This window comes from Enhydra lutris, unplaced genomic scaffold, assembly GCF_002288905.1.
Source record: "Enhydra lutris kenyoni isolate GAN:26980312 unplaced genomic scaffold, ASM228890v2 scaffoldscaffold9, whole genome shotgun sequence".
NCBI classification, from domain to species: Eukaryota; Metazoa; Chordata; class Mammalia; order Carnivora; family Mustelidae; genus Enhydra; species Enhydra lutris.
The window spans coordinates 72,442,295-72,464,297 of NW_019154093.1; the positions used below are offsets into that span (position 1 = coordinate 72,442,295).

A 22,003-nucleotide genomic window follows, 5' to 3' on the forward strand; every position below is an offset into this window, starting at 1 on the left:
GGGGTGAGCGGCCAAAAAAGGAGGGGCTTTGAATGCCCTGCTGGAGAATCTAGTAACATTGTGGAGCCACGGTGGGTGTGCAGGGGACATGGCTGGGAAGCCAGAGAAACAGGAGAGGCTATTGCTGAAGTTACATCAGTGAGCATAGAAAGAGCAAAGGCGACCCAGAAGAAAGGCTATTTAGGTGGCAAAAGCCAGTAAGAGATGATCCACTAGACTTGGGGGAAGAGACAAGGAGCTGAGGAGGACACACTGGCTTTCTAGTGGTGATGACTGACTGCACCTCTGAACTACAGAGATCAGGAGGTGGCTGCCTCCCTAGCAGGAGGAGGGTCTTTTCACAAAGCCATCCAATTCCCTGGCTACCAGGTCTGAGAGTGTGAATGCTTGGGTGGCACTGCCAGATCCTGCGGAGGGATGCTCACAGGCAGGATCAGGAATACCTTAGAGGAGGAGAAAGACAGCTGCTGGCCTCTGCCCTCCACAGACCCCTGGAAAGTGGCATCTGTCTCACGGCCAGTAATCTAGGGCTTCCATATACCCTAGAATGGCCCAAGTCCACCTCTCAGCTCATCTCTGTCTTTCACGGGCATTTCTAGCTGCATTTAAGCCTTACAGGTTGCAAAGGCTAGAGAGACAAAAGATGGAAATGTGTTACCCTGTATTAGAGTCCCTGGTATCTATGTGCTCAATCATTCATATTTTCAATTAAACCATGAGGAAATAATTATGCAAACCAGAACTTCACCATCCACAGGGAAATGATTTAGTTTATTATCCTTGAGAGGCTTGTACCAGGGCATCTAAATCTTTAGATAAGGAGCTAATTTAATTTTGGTACCCCTTCTGCTAAGATTTCATACTCTGGGGTAATATATCAAATAAAAAAAGAGAGAGAGAGAGAAAGAAAACATGTGAGATCTCTGGGTCAAGAAAATTAACATGATTATTAATAAATAGAAAGGTGACTGTTATACCTCAAAAGTCTACAAAGTTCTTTCTCACATGCATTTCCTCTTAAAGAATACACATTTATTCTTAAAGATAATAGGAAGCAAAAATTTCAAAAACACAACACCTGAGTTATACTTGAGGCCAACTATTCTAGGAAAATTCCTTATTTTTATACGTTTATATCACCAAATTTATAACAACTTGAATCATAGAGTTTTCAAGCTGAAAAAGACCATTGCACAGAACTACACTCACTTCAGAGGTGAAATGAAGGCTCCAAGTAGAGCAATAGCTTGGTGAAGCTCACTCAGTTGGTTAGCAGCGCAGCTGGGGCGAGGACCCAGGTTTTCTATTCTCAATCCAGCATTTTCTCCTCTAGACTATACTATCTCCATTCCTGACATCTAGCCATTTGTTTAAAAATTAAGTGTTAATTAGAATTTAGATTCTAGGGGCACCTGGGTGGCTCAGTTGGTTAAGTGTCCAACTCATGATCTCAGCTCAGGTCATGATCTCGGAGTGAGTTCAAGCCCCACATAGGGCTCCACACTGGACGTGGAGCCTACTTAAAAAAAAAAAAAAATTAGATTACGGGCATTGGGGAGGGTATGTGCTATGATGAGTGTTGTGAAGTGTGTTTAAGCCTGATGATTCACAGACCTGTGCCTCTGGGGCAAATAATATGTTATATGTTAATAAAAATAATTAAAAAAAATAGATTCTAGCACTTTTCATGTTATACGGAAATTTTTGTGTTCTTCACATCTGTCTTTCCAACAGACTGAGTTCTGAGAACCAAAAGTACATATTATTTATTTTTTATATATGCCTATTGCCCAACAAAGGCTCTGTGAAGTAGTTAGCACACACCAACAAAATCTTGTTGAATTGATTACTCTGTTCTCAGTGGTACCATGAATATTTGCTGCCGGTCCTTCCTATCAAAATCTAGCATGTTCTGGGTTGATTTTATGTCTTTACAATTGTCTACATCTCACTACTTCTTTTTGTTCTATTTATGTACTTCAAGTGGAAAAGGCAAAACCTGACCTCTTTTCTTATCCCCCAGGCTCCTCTTCTTTATTAAGCTGAAATCAAAAATATTAAACCACAAAAAAGGCTTTTGGTTCATGCCCCTCCTCCTGTAGATAGCAACGAGCACAGATGTTCTTTCATTGGATTTGATTAATTCTTTCATAACGGAATAAAAATTAACTTCACAGAAACAGTACATACAGCCAGAGGTAATTCAATGCCTAATGAATGAAATATTACATAACCAAACAGCTTAAGTGGCTATTCTTGATTCAAAAGGCACAGCCTCTCTATTTTACAACATTTAATTTCCTCTCATTCTTTCTAATTTTGTCATTGTGTAGTAATTACTACTCTTTGAAAACCATGCCTTCCGCTCATCCCATTCCCACCCTTGTAAATGAACCCCGCCCACCCACACTAGACTTCACTGGGCTTGATTTGAAAAGTCACCACACACAAAAGCAGGTCATCTCTGTCTCCAGGATGCTCCCAGGCCCCCTCCTGCTTTCCCATCCCTCAATTTCTCCCACTCAGTTTCCAGGTTCCTCCACACCCTGACATTTGGGATTTGTGCCGTGGCCCCATACTTTCACAGTAATGTGGACAGATGATTCAGTTTGGACTTGCTGTCCCTCCAGGATGGAATTTCTCAGCTCTGCCTTCTTGCTCCCCTCTTTGACAGCCAGAAAGCAGAATTCTGCCTCTGGCCACAGCACTCTTAGGAACACAAGCTCCAAAAAGCCCCCATCTCACAGAGGAGGGAGCCTAGCAGGCATCAACACTGCTCACGTTCCTATTTCCACTCATGAACTCCACATAATCTTAAACTCCACATAATCTTAAATGCTCCCCCTCATCAGCTTCCCTAAAACCTTAGCCTATAAAGCTCTGTACCCCCATACCTTGCCTCTCCCATCCTCCCCTTTCCTTGGAGAGACTGCCTCTCCCATGATGACACCCATGGCCCTTTGCAGGGTTGGGGGTGGCTATGGGTGCTCCTCACTGATCTCTTCCACTTCGAGACCATTGTCCACATGCACCCTCTCATTAAAGGGCTGTTCCACCAAGGTCCTGCCTTCTGACCACTTATTCCCTTTGTCATCAACATTTTTCCCTACTTCCTGGTTACTCCCTCTCATGCATTAAAGTACTTTAAGTAGTTAGATCACTAAAAATTGTTCTCACCCCACACTGTTTCTCTGTTAGAGTTATAACTCAAAATCTCAGTCCCGCCCAAGCTCTCTCTTCCCAGGTTCTCTGTGGTCATTCCCACCATCTCTGTTCTTCAGATCCTTTAGGACCTGTGGGCCATCAAACCACACCCTTCTTTATGCAACAGTCTCTCCTCCCATTATGCTACTTTGATTCCAACGTCCTAAGGGATCTCCACCTTCCCTTCTTCTCTGTGCTCTCATACCCTGCCTAACCCTAGGTTAATCAAGCTATCTGATGTTAAATACTGCTAGAGAAAATCCTGTGTGCTGTGGTAGTATTTTCTCTTTTGTCATGCACCTCTGTTCCTCTCCTTCCTCTGGCCACCTCCATGGAATGAAAGCCAAGGGTCCGTTCTCAGTCTTCGCCTTACCTAACGTGACCTCCAACACACCCCATGTTCTGGCTTTCCTCCTACCTCGCAGCTGCTCCCTTGTCATCTCTCTGACCTCTCCTGGAGCTGCATCAGGGCTTGGTCTTCAGCCCCTATCTCCTTCCTCCCCCTTACCTATACTTACTGCTTAGGTAACCATCTGAGCTCACTGCTTTAAATACCACCTCCATGCTGAAGACTCCCAAATGTGTGTGTCTAGCCTGGATTCCAGAACAGCCTTATTGAATTTTTGCCTAGGCTACCTCAAAGGCATCTTGAATTTCATATGTCCCAAACCTAGTCTTCCACATCCCCACTGAGCCCCACCTTTTTTGGGATTCGTGCAGTCTGCCCATTCAATAAAAGGCAGCTATCATTCTCTCTCTCTCGGATCAAAAACTTGACTCGACAATTTCTGATAAACCTCTACTTCACCTCTTCTGTCAGCTAATCCTGTCAGCTCTCCCTCCCAGTCTCCTTTCCATAGGAGGGCACTGGAGAGCATCACCCTCTTGATATCCTTTCATCTCAACCATTCATAACATCATTTATATACAATGGTCAGGAGGCAACTGGTTTGCAATGGTTCTCAGCGTTGGCTGTACATGGGAATCATCTGGGGTGGCACTGCCTTTAAATATTCTGCTGTCCACATCCCACCCCCAGAGATTCTTATTTAAATGACGTGGGGTATGGCCTGAAACTTTTAAAAGTCACTCCTGGGAGCAGGGCAGGGGAATCGGCTAAATGGGTAATGGGTATTAAGGAAGGCACTTGTGAGGAGGACAGGGTGTTATATGGAAGGGATGAATCACTAAATTCTACTCCAGAAACAATACTACACTACATGTTAACTAACTACAATCTAAATAAAAATTTGGAGGGGGGGCCTCCAAAAAATAAATAATAAGATCCAGAAAATAAATAAATAATAAGATCCACTCTTGGCCCCCACCCAGGTGGTTCTAATGAGCTACTAAGTTTTCTAGCCACTGTGCTAGGGCTTTAAAAAGAGAGACCTGGTGAAAACCATTAGTTTATGAAGTAGATTTCAGAATCGGTATCATACACTAAAAATAATATCCCCAAATCAAAATAAATAGTAGGCAGAGAGGCAGGCAGAGAGAGAGAGGGGAAAGCAGGCTGCCCGCCGAGCAGAGAGCCCGATGTGGGGCTGGATCCCAGGATTCTGGGATCATGACCTGAGCCGAGGGCAGAGGCCCAACCCTCTGAGCCACCCAGGCATCCCTATTTCTGATTTTTTTTTTAAAGATTTTTATTTATTTATTTATTTATTTGACAGAGAGAGAGAGATCACAAGTAGGCAGAGAGGCAGGCAGAGAGAGAGGAAGGGAAGCAGGCTCCCTGCTGAGCAGAGAGCCTGATGCGGGGCTCTATCCCAGGACCCGGGGATCATGACCCGAGCCGAAGGCAGAGGCTTAACCTACCGAGCCACCCAAGCGCCCCCCTATTTCTCATTTTTATAAGAATCTTTTTTATTCATTTTAAATAGTGATCATTTGGTGAGAAAACCTTATCACTGGCTAAAAAATTGGCCAGAATATCACCAGATCTCAGTTCCGGATCTTCTGTTTTCTTTTCAAGCACATTTTTCTGTGAATTTTGAGGGAAATGAGCTGAGAAGCTCATCACAGTTTTAGGCCAGGTTGAAGGAGTTTAACAATTTAACAAGGTTGGTTTCATCACTTGACTTTCTTTTTCAATTTTTGCTCACTTTTCTTGGCTTCTCATGGGTGACCCGTCTGCAGTTTTGTAGTGCTAAGTTAACAAACAAGAGGAAAGAGAGAATTGGGAAGTAAAGAAAAATCACTAAAAAAACACTCAAGAAGTGGTGGGGTGGGGAAGAAGGAGAAAGGAAGAGGCAAAGGAGGCCAGGGCCTGGCATTTCTTCTCAGTTCCCATGGTGGGGTGGGGTAGGGGGAGCAGGTAAACATCTAGTAGACCCTGTGAGTTGTGGGGGGACCCCACAACACAACTGAATCTAACAGTTCTCTTCCCCACCCTAATTTCTATTTTCCTCTGATCAAAATTTGTAAATATTTCCACCTGTTTAATGGAATTCATGAACACCCCAGATTAACCAAGAAATACAGATTGAGTTACCTGATTTTCTTATTAAAAATTATTCTTCTGGTACTCATTGTTCCAGGGACACCAGAAAATGTTTATCTTAATCTCAGTCTGAAACCTGAATCGTATTTCTTTCAAAACATGTCAACTAGAGCGGTGCCTGGGTGACTCAGTGGGTTAAACCTCTGCCTTTGGCTCAGGTCATGATCTCAGGGTCCTGGGATAGAATCCTGCATCGGGCTCTCTGCTCAGCGGGGAGCCTGCTTCCTCTCCCTGCCTCTCTGCCTACTTGTGATCTCTGTCTGTCAAATAAATAAATAAAATCTTTAAAAAACAACAACACAAACAACACATGTCAACCAGAGAACTATGCAAATCAATGAAAACAACTTCTTAAAAAAAAATCCCTACAAGAATATGGAGCAAATTCAATTTTGTGGTGCATTTTGCTTATTTGTTTTATTTTATTTTTATACTTATTTTACTACCCTTGCACTTCAAGCTGGAATTATGAGTACACTTCTCAGATTATTTTAAGCAAATGAGAAAAGATTCATTACGCTATGAAAACAAATATCAAAATATCTCCTATGGTCGCAATGTTCATATCTGCACATTTAACTATAATCCTACATAGGATCAGTAATACTTGGGCGTTTTTTTTTTTTTCAATTGTTTGTAATTGGACTTGTAAAACATGGAATTTTTCAATTTTTGAAGAACTGTCTAAAAAAAAGAAGCCGCCTCTCTCCAGTGTTACATATAAAAGACCTCTTTGTCACCTTCTCCCATGGAATCGGAACAGACCAACCCTACCTTCTCTCCTCTAACAAGGTAATGATGGTTTGTCTGGGAAATCTAAATCTGGCCCCAGGCAGCCTAGTGATTTTCCAGACAGAAGCAAAGGGAAAAAGCATCAAGAGAGGCTTTGTGTCCCTCTGCCGGGCGCCTGCAGCCGGCAGAACTGGGGGAAGTCTGCCACCTAGTGGAAGGTCGAGGCCAAGGCTGGTTTCTTGAAATAGTCTTTTGCCAGGGCCTCCTGGCTGTCAAGAACCGCTTCTATAAATGGAGCCCTGCGGCTGTAGCTTCCGTTCGGGACATGGTGTACTATCCAGAGAATACCCAGCACCATCTACAAACAATATGCAAACCCAAGACACAAAACGTTCCTTCCTATAAATGGAAACTACACAGTGGCGCCCTATATAAAGCCTCTTCATAAAGTGGTGCTTCATGAGGTATTGTTTTACTTAACCATCCCATCCCATTGCCACAGTGATTAGTAATGTATTCTGTGTGTCTTTTCCTATACAGTGAAAACACAAGGTGGGAAGTATACTTAACCCCCATTATTATGATTAAAGTTGTACATGTGAATTTTCTGCACAGAGAGTGTTTTCCGGCTGTTCATACCCATGCAATAATTTATCCCAGTTTATGGATGTCACTCAAAAATGACTGACATTTTCAAATAAAGTTAAGAGACTGGGAGCTGGATCCCAGGCCAGGCCATGCAGATATGTTTGTGCTCTCTTGTTTTGGTCCCATTCCTCACAGTATTCTAGTTTGCTTTATGTTTTAAATGCTTGTTTTAAATTTATGTTAGAGTAGCACATGTCTGCAGCCAATTAAGCCAACTGTGCTCTTTCTCCATGGGGGCCCAGTGTGCCATGGCTGCAAATGGTAGCCTCCCTGGTTGTGTATACAGCCTGTTGATTTTATGGGTTACCCAAAGGGACCCTGGAAATAGCCCTTTCCAGTAGACACTGAGGTCTGACCACAAGTTATCTCCAATCTAGGCTGCAGACACATATGTGGGGTACCTTTGGAAAGCCCCAGGGCACAGTAGCCAAGGTCTACATTGGTCAAATCATCGTGTCCATCCATACCAAGATGCAGAACAAGGAGCATGTGACTGAGGCCCTACACAGGGCCAAGTTCAAGTTCCCTGGCCACCAGAAGATCCAGAAGTGGGGCTTTACTAAGTTTAATGAGGATGAATTTGAAGACATGATAGCTGAAAAGTGGCTCATCCCAGATGGCTGCAGGGTCAAATTCATCCTTGATTGTGGCCCCTTAGACAAATGGAGGGCTCTGCACTCATGAGAACCTCGGCACTGCCCCCTCCCTATCCATGCCCACCAATACATCCTACTTCCTGTCAAAAAATAAAGTAGCACATGGATAGGTACCTATTTGAAGGCATCAGTCCCTTGTTCTATCCCTTCATTCTGTAGTCCTATTCCCTAGAAATAACTACCTGTTGGTCTGTTAAATGCTTCTTTTGCTATGTTCCTCCATAATCTCAAAATAAAATGTGTTTGCTGCTATGACTGGATCTATTGGTGGTGGACTATTTCAGTTTGTGTTCCCTCTGAAGTATACCACAGGGTAAGGTATTCCTGGGCAGGATGGGGAAATACAATGAGGCAGGGAAGGAAGCCAGGAAAGGGTAGGCATCAAACCAGCTGCCACTGTAGGAACCTAGAGTTAGAGCCCAGTGCAGAAATGGGAGCCAGTGAAAAACCGTGTGCAGTATCAGCAGTTTAGAGCTACTCTTGTCAAATGGGCAGCCAGGTGAGCTCCAGCAGCAGGAGAAACTCCAAAGCAAAGAAATGCAGAAGCCTAATTGGACACAGGGCCACTGTGTGCAGTTGTGGTCAGGGTCAGGTATCTGGGCAGGGCACTGTCGGCACCCACTAAGGCCATCTTACCTAAATGGGCAGGTCCCTAGCACACAGCCACCCCCCCCTTCCCATCTTTCCAAGTCATCATTTTTAGTCCTTCCTTGGAAACCTACGTCACTTAAAGGATATACTAACAGCTTTCTTTTTTGTTCCCATCCACACTAAGCAGTATCCTCAAACATGAAGACTTTAGGGCCCCCCATACTTCCCTTGAGCCCCTCCTCCTCTCTCCAACCTCTCCACTTCTGATTATATTTGCTTTCTCATTTACCTTATTCAATAGCTATATTTAAGTCCCAAATGTTCAGCCTATAGATTCTAAAAGCATATAGATGAGTTGGTACAGTATTTTTCACTGTAGAGTTAGTGTTCTCTATCATTACATTTCCTTGTATTTGAGCTTTTTTATGTTTCCTGAAATTCTAACTACTAATTCTTGCATCTTTTGTTTGCCTTTATTTTATATTGACATTTCCCTCTGACCTCTTGTGCCACTCAGGGATCGAGTACTCTTTTGAGTCCCTAGTTCTCTATAGAGTCTCTCTGCAAGTCCTCCATCATCCTGCTCCATTCTGGAGTCCTTCTCTCCACCTGCTGCCATCTTGAGAGCCCCTGGTATTGCTTTCCCATGATGGAGCCACTGTTGCCTGTATACCATTCCCTCTTTTTTCTTGGTATTCTCACTTTGCTTGAATATATCCTAAAGAGCTGTGTGGGAAGTAAATTTCCTTTCACTTTGGGCATTTATTTTTCTTATCTTTAGCTTAGTAAATTAATGCTTTTAATTCTAAGTTAAAAGTCACTTTTCTACTTCCTAGGGCTACAGTTCCAAAATCTGATGTTTCTTATTCCTTTGCAGATGATCTGTGTCTCCCTGACCACCTCAGAAGCTTTTAAGATTGTTTCTGGCTTTTCTAATTTCTAATATAATCTCATATTGCTGTTTACAGTTTTAAAGATTATAAAAGTAAAACATCTGTAAAGTATGGTGTTTTTTGGCTATGTTATGGGTTTTTGTTGTTTTCGTACATATTGCTATCAAACTACAAAACACTACTGAGAGGTTTTTAAAACTAATACATGGAAAGGTATGCCTTTTTCATGGGTCAAAAAATGTAATATCTCTCCAAATTAATCTATACATTTCATATAATACCCAATCAAATTTTCCACAGCTTTATTGTACATATTGAGAAGCTAATTCCAAATTTTTTATGGAAATGCAAGGGACCTAAAATAGCCAAATCAACCTTGAAAAAGAAGAAGAATGTTGGATGATTTACTGTACTTGATTTCAAGACTTACAAAGCCATGGTAACAAAGACAGTGTCATGCTGACTTAAAATACACAAGTAGATCAACAGAACAGAAGAGAGTCCAACAATAGAAGCACATATCTATGGACAATAATTTTCAACAAGGTACAAAGGCTATTCAGTAAAGAAAAAATGGTTCTTTCAACAAATGGCATGAGAACAACTGAATATCCATTTGCAAAACCATGAACTTTAAACCGTACCTTGCACCATATATAAAAAAATTAACCCAAAACAGGTCATAGACCCAAATTTAAAGGCCTTTAAACTACAAAGCTTCTAGAAGCAACACAGTGGAAAAATTTTGTGACTTTAGTTTAAGCAAAGGTTTCCTGGATACAATACTATTATTCATAAAGAACAAATTAATAAATTGGATTATATCAAAATTTAAAACTGAACAAATTGATAAGCCAGACTACATCAAAATCAGAAACTGTTCTCCAGAGCCACAGCTATGGAAATGAAAAGACAAGCATCAGAGTGGGAAGAAATACTGGCAAACATATATATCTAATAAAGGACTTTTATGAAGAATATATAAGGAACTCTCACTATTCAATAATAAGGAAACAATTTTAAAAAATGGTCAAAAGACCTGAAGAAATACTTCAAAAAAATGAAACAGAGTTTCTTAAGTTTTGACTTAGGTATACACCCATAAACACAGTGGGAAAAAAATTAGTGGCAAAAAAAAAAATGCCTAAGAAAACACTCAACATCATTAGTCATTACGGAAATTTAAATTAAAACCACAAGAAGATGGCACTACTCCTACTAGAAGGGTTAAAATTTTAAAAGACTGGCCACAAGTCAAGAATGTGAAGTAATAGGATGCCTGGAGGGGGTGGGGGTCAGTCAGTTAAGCGTCTGCCTCTGGCTCAGATCAGGATCTCAGGTCCTGGGCTCCACCCCTACATCCTGCTCCCTGCTCAGCGGACTTCGGCTCCCTCTTCCCCCTTCTCTTGCTCTCTCTTGCACTCTCTCTGTCAAATAAATAAATAAAATCTTTAAAAAAAAGAATGTGGAGTAACTAGAACTCTTACTGATGGGAATATAAAATAGTATAGAAACTTTGGTAAACAGTTTGGCAATTTATGAAAAAGTTAAACATATGCTACCAGATGATTCAGTCATGCCACCCCTAGGTATTTACCCAAGAGAAATAAAAACATATGTCCATACAAAGTTTGTACATCAATGTTCATAGCAGCTTTATTGTAATAGCTGGACACTGCTCTAACATCCATCAACAGGTCAGTGTCCATCAACAAACTGTAGAATATCCCTACAAATGGAATACTGCTCAGCAAGAAAAAGAAATGGACATGCAGCAACACAGAGGAACCAGTCTGCAGTCAAAGAAGCCAGACATTTATGTGAAATTTATAAAACGCAAGCTAATCTATAGTGATGGCAAGAAGGAAGATCAACAGTTCCCTAGTGGAGGAGGAAACTTTTAAGGCTCATGGTATGCTCATCATCTGAATTGTATTTATAGGGATATACATATGTCAAAACTCATCAAATTATACATTTTAAATATGTGCAGTTTACTGTATCTCAATTATACACCAATCAGATTGTGTAAAAAATATTACAAGACTCAACTGGGTCTAAGACCTGCTTAAGAAGTTACAATGTCTAAATGTGATTCCTATAAATATCAGTTCACTTTTTTTCTTCGCAGCAATTAAATTTATAACATCTTCATTAATCTGCATGATAGTAGGTCCCCCTTTCCCGCAAGGAATATGTTCCAAGACCCTCAGTGGATGCCGGGATCATATGGAACCCTCTTTGTACTGTTGTTTTTTTTTTTCTTATCTGTAATACGTACAGGTGATAAAGTTTAATGTATAGATTAGGCACAGTAAGACATTAACTAATAATAAAATAGGACAATTATAACAATATACTATAACAAAAGTTATGTGAATGTGGTCTCTATGGAAATATCGGACTACACTCACCCTTCTTGCAGCAACATGAGAGAAGAAAATCCCTACACACCCAGATGAAGCGCGGTGAATGACGTAGGCATTGCGACGCCGTAGAGTTAGACTACTTATTGACCTTCTTATGATTCGTCAGGAAGAGGATCGTCTACTTGTGGACCACCACCGACCGCACCACCGAAACTGCGGAAAGCGAAACCACAGATTGGTAAAGGGGCGCTTACTATGCATATATTCCTTATGGAATCAGCATGATTTACATAATTCTTGGCTCACTTTGGAAGTCCTGGTTCAATAAAAATACCTGCCTTTGCTCTAAACGGAAATATGCACTGCAGTGGCTGACTTCTGACAGTGGGGGGAGCCTGGACTGTGCATCCTAACAGTATATTGGCAATTATTTACGTTCATTTAATTCACCCAACCAAAGCTGTCAGTATACCCGTGAGAGACGCAGTCAGCAAAGGATGCAGAGACAGTCCCTTCCTCCAATTAGAAGCACCAAGTCTATTGTATGGGGGGAAAAATGACACCTCTCAGAAGGAGCATATAGTATTTGAATTAAAATTTATGAGTCAGGAGTAGAATCTTTGGACCCACCAGGCTGAGGTAAACTTGGCTCTACCTCAGTTTGCATGTCATCATAATCTAGATCAACTGAAATTTAACAATCTTATCTGGGACTATGTGAAAAACTAATACAAAGTAGACCATGGTGCTGAAAATTAAATTTAAAAATGGGTTTAAACAATTTATACTTTTTTAAAGATTTTATTTATTTGACAGAGAGAAAGAAAGAGAGCGAGCACAAGTAGGGGAAGCAGCAGGCAGAGGGAGAAGCAGACTCCCCATTGAGTAGGGAGCCCCATGCAGGGCTCCATCACAGGACTCTAGGATCATGAACTGAGCCAAAGGCAGATGCTCAAGTGACTGAGCCACCCAGGTGCCCCCAGTTTATACCTTTTAAATGGTGGTCACTAGGCTGCTGTGGGAAAAAGTCCCATGACCAGCACCTTCAAAGACTTGCTGTTGTAAGCCAGGTGTCATTATTTCACTGGTCCTGTGCTATTGCCACAACAGGCAAAAAACAGCCTTCCTATTTCATTTTGCATTGGATGATAGAAACTTAGAATTGTGTAAGTCCTCTGTTTGCAGTCAGGAAAGCAATGGGTAGACTATGGCAAGAAATCCTTGGAAAATACGACTTCTGGGCTGAGGTTCTTGGCCGTTTGTCACGTGACTATCCATTCATCCAGAAACGGATGAGCTTGATTGTATTAGTGTTCCCAAAGCCTGTGCTATTTATTTCCAAAGAGATAATTTATGCAGTTCAACAAGAGAAGGCATGAAATAGGCTGCGAAAGTCATAAATCTATTCTCTCTTTCCCTCTCTCTCCTCTCGGAAATTATGCGTGGTTGATACTTGCAATGCCTGTATTGGAGAACCATATTTATGGTTCTTGGTGCCCCAAATAGACAAATCTATAATTGAATAACATCATGAGCAATTATTAGTTATAAACAAGGATGTCAGTTCACTTCTTACCCTAAAGGCCTGTCCACAGAGTTGTACCAAAGCAAACTCTCATGCTCCTTTTGCCCAGGCTTCCTCCAAGGGGAAGTCCACTGTGGGGAATTCTGAAAAGCGGAGGGAATACCTCACCAGCAGTTACCATCTGATTATTAGTTAATAGTACCATGAAAAAAAAAGTAGGGGGTACCTGAGTGGCTCAGTCAATTAAGTGTCTGCCTTTGGGTCAGGTCATGATCCCAGGGTCCTGGCAGGTCCCCCCATCTGGCTTCCTGCTCAGTCAGGAGTCTCTTCACCCTCTGCCCCTCCCCCTGCTCATACTCACTCTCTCTCTCTTTCAAATAAATAAGTAAAATCCTTAAAAAAAATAAAAACTTTGCTGAATAACCGTTTTGACCAGTGTATGTCTCTTGATGTTCTGAATCTTTTTGCTCATGCCTTATATGAAGAATAAGTGAATTATTAATGCTTGGTATAGAGGGGAAAGTCTCCCATAATCTCTGGCCAAAATTCTCTAAAATAATAATCATACATTTTTATTAGTCAAATGCAGATAAAAAGGCAAAATTTTCAACCTACAGCAAAATTCTTCAATTGTCTATTCTTTCCTCTCCTTAACAGTTTTATTACCTTACAGAAACTTTTCTCATATCTTTCCAGGAAGAACATCTTAATGAATAGTAAAGTAGGACAGGAACAATATTAGAAGAACAGAGATCACAAGTGAATAGATTTTAAAAATTCTTCCTCACCTTTAGTTTTCTTCCAGATTCTTCTACTGTAAAATTCTCAAGCACCTGACTCATTAATATTACCTACGCTTGCACCTTATCATCTGTATTCCCTATGTTATCCAAAACAAAAGATTCAGAAACAGTTCTAGATTCCAAGTTATTCTTTTCCCCATTACAACTAATTTTTCCCTGTCTTTCCTATCTCCTCCCAAGCCCTTGGAAAGTGTTGAATCTCAGTGACAATGCTGACTTTTCCATTTAGACATTGTTGAACTGTCTGGCTATGAAGCTACATTGCCGTATATTAATAAAGTTGTAGGGATTTAGAGATTTAGTAGGTGGAACAATGTGGTGTCTCACCTGTACAGAACCCCCTAACCTATAGCACAATGAGGCTTACTCCTGAGAAAGAGTGCCAAGGGACAGGAGGGAGTCTGAGAGCCTGTAGCAGGATAACCTAGGGAAATATTAACCTGTTTTTCCCTTTCACTCACTTCAGGCAAGGAGGTGAGTCTTTAGCATTTCCTTTCCTGAGTAATTTTTATTTATTTTAATTTTTTAAAAGATTTCATTTATTAAAGAGAGAGCACGGGTGCATGTGAGCAGAAGGGAGGAGGGAGAGAGACAGGCAGATTCCATGCTGAGTGCAGAGCCCAACTTGGGGCTCCATTCCACAACCCCAAGATCACAACCTGAGCCAAAACAAGAGTCAGATGCCCAACTGACTGAACCACCAAGGCGCCCCTCCCTGCATTAGTTTTAAAAGCAGAAAACAGAAGTCGCTTTGATTAGTCTCTTGTGTCTTTTGCAAACATCTAAATTACCTACAGAAAGGATACTAGGAGCCCCAGAGGGTATAAAGACAAATAACTTTTTTTTTAAAGATTTATTATTTATTTATTTATTTGACAGAGAGAGAGAGATCACAAGTAGGCAGAGAGAGAGGGAGAAAGAGGCCTCCCGCTGAGCAGAGAGCCCGATGTAGGGCTTGATCCCAGAACCCTGAGATCACGACCTGAGCCGAAAGCAGAGGCTTTAACCCACCGAGCCACCCAGGCACCCCAAGACGAATGCTTTTAAGAGCAAAGAGAAAAAGAGGTAAACTCAGAGGATGGGAAAGAGATAAAGATTGGTGGTTCCCGGGGTTAAGAGAGATTTACATTAGGCTTCTCACCCCTTCAGAATGGAAATGTTGACACCAAGTACAGATGGCCCATGTGTTCCCACCTACTCCCATGCCAAGCATGGCACAGATGCAGACCATGACCAGCATCCAGAGGGACCAAGACCACAGGTCACTGGCACAACACTGTGTGGTAAAGAAGCTTCCAGCTGCATTTAAACTAATATAAAGAAAATTAGGAAATGTCACGTTTTCTGCACAACCCATTTGGTGCACTAAGAGTCATGTGTGGACCTCTTGTGGGGTATGACTGATGCATACTTATAGCCCACACTGATTATAGGGCTGGAATTTAACCAATTTCATTATAAGCCCATGGTCCTGACTGTTTTATAGAACTAGTATAAAGAGACGAATATAAACTCTTAGAAAACGTAACTGATGAACGAATACTGAGGGTGTGTGGTAAGTTTAAGTTTGAAAGAGTACTTTAGAATATTTTAAAATCCCTGGCCAGATCAGTGCCTTTTTCAGGAGTAACAAAATACAGATCACTTCTTTGTTACTGTTATCTTGTCTTTGTGGAAGTGGATTCAAAGCAGGACAGTATCAAACAACAAAAAATAAAAGTACTATTCCCAATATTGTACAACTTGTAAAAATTATAAACAAATAAACCCTGGGCAGATACAGGATGGCCAGAGAAGGATGCGAAGAGAACTTGCTAGTTTGCTGAGATTGAAGTTCTCTGTAATTCTCAGGAAAATAATCTAGAAAGATTTTAAGGCCTCTGATTTCTTTACCTTTTTTTTTAAGTTCTCAAAAAAAAAAAAAAATTAAAATTCTCCCTGGAGAGGGAGAGGCATACAGCAGCCAGGAGACAGGCTACCTGGGGAAGGGACCAATGTGTTAGGACTGCAGTGGAGACAACTGTGGCGATGGATGGATGTGAAGGTTACCAGAAACGGCAGGGGCAGGCCGTCTTCCAGCATTTCCAATGAGAAAGCCCCACCCCCAGAGAGACTTTTGAGTCTTGTCCTGGAGTCCTGGAGAGAGAGAAATGGAGAAGGGCTCAGCTGATATGCCTCTCCTGGTAGCCCTGGGGCTGTTTTGCTCACACCCTCCCCCCTTTGCTTGCCCAGCTCAGCTCCAGCCATACATGAGGCCTGCATCTGCATCTTCTTTACCAGGAATGCCCTCCCTAGACGTTGGTATGGCCCATTCCTGTACCTCTTGTGGGTCTTTACTCAAATAGCACCTTCGTAGTCAGGCCTTCTCTATCTCAAATTACAGTCCCAACCCCAGCACTGCCTTCTGCACTTAACCCTCTTTGCAATATCACATATTTTACTCATTGTGTGTCTTGTCTGACTCTTCCCTCTAGGGATTCTCAGAGAAGAAAGGCACAATGTCTTTTGTTCAGTGCTGTCTTCAGCCCCTAAAAGTGTCTGGAACCAAGTACATGTTTAATAAATGCTGAAATGAAAAATGAGCACATACGTTTCTATGGAATAAATGCCCAAGTGGCCTGGGCTTGGGGTACTTCTGTTTTCACAGTCAACAATGTTGCAGTGGCTGTGGCCAAGCAGCTGAGTATACAGCCAGGGGGCCTGCTGACAACCAGGGAACATGCACGTCTGGTAAAAAAAAATTAAAATTGAAAAACAAACAAATAACAAACAGAAACAAAACCCACACACAAGAACAAAAAAATCATGTCTCATACCCATCACAGAGCTGTGAATGGGCATCTTCAATCACACAGGGCCAGAGGGCAGCAGTGGTCCAGGCTGGGGCAGCTTGGACTTCAGCTCAGCTCTGTCCTACACAGGAGGGAGAAAGCAGGTGGACCATGGCAGGGCACATGCTCTCCGAGAGCTGTCTAAATTAGGTCTGTCCACTCCATGCTCGCCCAACAAGGGGATACAGCAAAGCAGGGAGAAGAGGATTGCTGCCTGCTCCTCTCCACAAATATCCACCCTCCTGTGGTGCACATCTCAACCACAACAACAACAAACTCCTTAATAAAAGAGCTGGTAATGGGGCACCTGGGTGGCTCAGTGGGTTGAAGCCTCTGCCTTCGGCTCAGGTCATGATCCCAGGGTCCTGGGATTGAGTCCCCGCAGCATCGGGCTCTCTGCTCAGCGGGGAGCCTGCTTCCCCCTCTCTCTCTGCCTGCCTCTCTGCCTACTTGTGATCGCTCTCTCTCTGTGTCAAATAAGTAAATAAAATCTTTGGAAAAAAAAAAAAAAGAGCTGGCAAAATTCCCATCTGGGGAGAGGAAAACCTCACCACACTTTTATATGTGTCCTGATGTACAGCTCAAAGAACAAAATAGCGTAATATATAATCCCTGTTTGCATGAAGGTTATTCTCTTGGTGTGCAAACAAGACTGAGAAATAAATCCAGCAGCATTTTTCTAACAAAGGGTCCCATACAGCAGACAGAGAAGGGCTGATAATATGTTTATTCCTGGAGTCTGGCTGGCATTTGAGTTGGAATGCAGAAATTTTTTTGCAGTCTTAGTATTTTTATTTTTTTAAAATCAGATTTTGTATTTAATTGTAATCTGCATTGTAAAGATTTTATTTATTTATTTGACAGACAGAGATCACAAGCAGAAGGACAGGCAGTGTCGGGTACGGGGAAGCAGGCTCCCTGCTGAGCAGAGAGCCTGACTCAGGGTCCATCCCAGGACCCTGGGATCATGACCTGAGCTGAAGGCAGAGGCATTAACCCACTGAGCCACCCAGGCGCCCCTGTAATCTGCATTGTAAAAAAAAAAATGTTCAATCACTTACCAGTAAACTGACTTAGCTTTGCTTCCCAAGGCTTCCAGACAAACTGATGTGCCACCAAGTTGTGTCAAGAAATCCCATGATTTTGAATTCACCCTGACACTGTGAACCCCCAAAGGTGTAACCCTAACTAGTAAATGTGGAATTCGGATGTTAGGAAAAACATCATCTTATGCCAAAATATATGACAGAGACAACTGCTATGGCTCTTCAGGAAAAGCCAAAATATTTGGAAAGATTATATGGAGTCAGATGTGAACACGATTATTCAAACTACCGCCAGGGAAGAAGCTGTAAGATACAGACTTTTTTTTTTTTAAATGAGGAAACGAGTCATTCTTAAAACAAATATATAGCTTTTTTTTTTTTTAATATAAATGGAAAGTACATAGGCAGTAATAATGGAAATAAACATCTTCAACTCTGGGCTCTTTTTGAAAGACACAAGATGATTTTTTCAAACGATATAAGATGCATGGATAAATCACGTTCATACCTTACAGTGTTAAGTAGCAAACAATTTAAGTTCATAATGAACAATGACTGCTTTTCAGTAGCTTGAAATTCTAGTCATTTATTTCATAATTCTCATGAGTAAAAAAAGGAAAAAGCTAATCATGTACCTTAATATTGTCATTTCTGGATTACTCAATAGTATAAACAACTCTGAAGAAAAAATAGAGTCCTGTGTTTATCACAGGTATAATAAAAATAAAAAGACATTTATCAAGCATAACTAATGTATTAAAAACTGTATTTTAGGATAATGTTTCACAAACACAACTCCAACATTTCTCTTTGGTTCAGGAAATATAAGAGGTAGGTTCAAGTAAAGTAAGTGCCTATTACATCACTGGATTTTCACTAAAAAATTGGCAATTTATAACAGAAACCACTAGAAATCAAATGTGAGTTTAGGAACTAAATTAAAAAGCTACAGAACAACTTTAACTAATAAATATCTAAGTCTTAATCACACAAATCAAAACAAGATGGCTGACTACAAAAATGTAGTAAAATAAAAATATGCTATCAATATTATAAATTTTCTATATCATAACATGTTCCTAAAACTGGGGGCAAGAGAGAATATGAATTATATGTGTATAACTTGGACCTTTCATTTAAATGTAGGTACCTAATACATAATATTGATATATACTACTATTAAAATGTACTAATCTCCTAAGTTTGTGCTGTCCAAATTGAGAACTGCAGGTTCAAACAAATTCAACAGTGTGGGGGAAATGAAAATATCAATCACCCATGATCAACCTACCCATGTAATTAAGAAATGTCAGATTACTAATAATGCACCCTAGAAGCTTTCCTGATTAAAACAGAATCTGACTCAAGTAGGAAACAAAGGACAAAGAGAGATGCTCTGAAGAAGCTGACATAAATAAGAGGGTTTTGTCTCCTGGTGCTTTTCAAAGTGATGACAAAATAAATAGAATCTTTCAAATAAGTTGCCTTGTGTTGATAATTTAACAGTAATATACTGACAATCAGTGTGCCATTCCAGGAACCAAATAACCGTGCAAGGAAAATGGAAAAGAGCCCACTGAAATAAATATTATTTCATCACTCCTCCTTATACAAAAATATAAATGGACTACAGTATTTGCATGTCCTGGAATTCTGCCACTTAAGTTCTTCCTCATTCAGCTTCAAGAAAGATAAGGATAGAAGCCCTATACTTATTTGGCTGCTGTAAGATATGTTTTCATGCAATGATTTTCTATTAATGGTTCTACAAGGAAATTTTAAGCAGTCTATAAAGACATTCCAAATACATAAAACAACTCAAGTTTCAAGTTTTTCTGATCATTTTGTTTTGTACAAAAAGACACTTAAGTATTAAGGGACTGGTATGTACTTGAACCAACCAAAATAAAGATTAGTGATTTATAATTATCACATAAAACATATTTAATTCGAACAATACATTTTTCAGATTTAGGACTCAGGGCATAGATGTGTAGAAAGGTACTAATAAGAAAAGATAAAATACAATTTTTCTGGCCTTTTCAAAATTGTATGAGCTTATCAAAACTATGATTTTTGACATTTCTATATATATATAAAATTGAGCCCAAATGTTTGAAATAATCATTGATATGCTCTTCCTTTTTTTGGTGAGAAATAAAGGCCTTCTTTTGCTATACACTTGTAATTCTAGGAGAAAAAGTCACTCCAGAGATTGTTGAAAATTTCAATAATCATGCTAAAGCAAAAAATTCAACATGTCATTTCTGGGATACTCCTAAAGTTTGCTTCATATTTTCATAAACCACATAACTGATGCCCACAGCAGGGAGCACCTTCATGAAGTTTGGAGTGATGCCTCTGTAAAGTCCTGGGATTCCTTCTTTAGAAACTATCCGTCGAAAGAGGCCAACCATGTTCATCTGTTTGTTTCCTTCTATCATGGCTAGAAAAAAAAAAAAGAAGAGAAAAGAAACCAGGCTAATTTAATATTCAAGCATGCTTTGTTATTATTGTCATATATAATTATGATTCCAAATGACATGTGAGAATATAATAAAAGGATAATATTTATTCCAAGGGGCTCAAGAAAGTACCCCTTTATGTAATTCTCCTTGCATGGCACCTGAGAGTGAGGTCCATAATTATAATAACAATGATAACAACAGTTATCATTGAGTGATTACCATGTGTTAGATACTGGGTTATTTACCTTATCCACCAATTCTGCGAGGTAAGTATTATAGCCATTTTATAAATGAGGAATTGGAGGCTTAGAAAGATGGAAAAACTTGGCCTGGTCCACTTAGCTAGTAAGGGGAGAACTGAGAGCCGATAGTCTTTCTGACTCCAAAGTTCACGTACTTTCTCGAGCCCTGCATTGCCACCACCACACCTCATTAATCACACACTGAAAAGAGAGTAGTTCAATCCTGGGAATTAAGGGGAGCAGGGGGAACACTCTGGGGAACTTGGGAAAAAGTAGGATTCCAGGGTGGTACAAAAGACCTCAAGAGGCAAGAAAGGGGGTAAGGGGAAGCCCGTGTTGCTGGCACAACAAAGACAGGGGAGGGAACATGCAGGTGCTAGGGGACACTGCTGACCGTCTACGTGGTTATTACACGGAGGGCACCCAGTGGCGGGAGGCGGAGAAATAAAGTGGGGCCAGATTACTACAGGCTTTAAAAGTCCCACCAAGAACCTCAAAGTTTATTTGGAAGACACTGGAGATCACAAAGGTTATTGCACAGGCATAAAAGGATCGGAACTTGACTTTAAAAACAACATCCTTGTGGCCCACGGGAGGACTGAAGTGGAGTTGGCATACGGGAGCGGAGGGACTGTCAGGTGATGCTGCCAATCAGACAGCCTGGGTTTGAAGTCTAGCTTCACTATTTACCAAACGTATAACCTTAAGGAAGTTACTTAATCTCTCTTTGCCCCAGTTACTCATCTATAAAATACAGAGGATATTAGTATCAATCCCAAAGATGGCTGTGATGGTTAAATGAGAGAATACATAATATTTGGTTACTATGTTGCATTTTTCTCTCCAGCCACATGATCTTTTGGTGCCTCAAACAGTCCCCATTTCCCCTGCTTTAGTGCCTTCACATATACTTTTCCTTGGGCTAGAATGCTCTTTCTTTTCCACCCCACCCATCTTTGCCCAGCTAACTCCCACCTGTCTTTCCAGGAGGAGCTTAAATGATAACGTTCTCAGGCTCCCAAGTAAGGCTAGGGATCCTTGTTCTGTGCTTCTCCTAACAAAGCGTGTTAACAAGGTTGTTTACTTGTTGATCCTGTGTTTTCTCCACTCAGCAAAGGCAGGGACAACATCTGTCTTGTGGACTGCTCTGACCCTAGAGTTTCCAGCACCTGACCATGGGGCTCTAGAAGTAGTCATTAATTAATGAGTGATGACTCGGTTGGGGGTGGGGGTTGTTGGTACTTGGAAGAGAGACTGGCCAGCAAAAGAGCCAAAAAGAAAAGAAATGCATTGTGGACTCTGAGAAACAAACTGAGGGTTTTAGAAGGGGGGGGGGGGGGGGGGGGGATGGGTGAGCCCAGTGATGGGTATTAAGGAGGACATGTATTGCACGGAGCACTGGGTGTTATACGCAAACAACGAATCATGAACACTACATCAAAAACTAACGTTGTATGGTGACTAACAGAAAACAATTAAAAAAAAAAAA

At 41.0% G+C, this 22,003-nt stretch overlaps 1 protein-coding gene across 2 annotated transcripts in view; it reads right to left on the reverse strand.

Moving 5' to 3' along the window:
* Positions 1–19,885: 19,885 nt before the first annotated feature.
* The window catches only part of LOC111143465 (calcium-binding mitochondrial carrier protein SCaMC-1), a 47,870-nt gene continuing 45,752 nt past the window's right edge, over positions 19,886–22,003 (reverse strand). The window contains exon 10 of one of the 2 annotated variants that reach the window (XM_022497221.1): positions 19,886–20,250. In XM_022497221.1, the coding sequence (XP_022352929.1) occupies positions 20,066–20,250 (185 nt within the window). In that variant the 3' untranslated portion in view covers positions 19,886–20,065. The remainder of the gene's footprint in view (positions 20,251–22,003) is intronic. The other variant, XM_022497222.1, reaches the window with a different exon arrangement.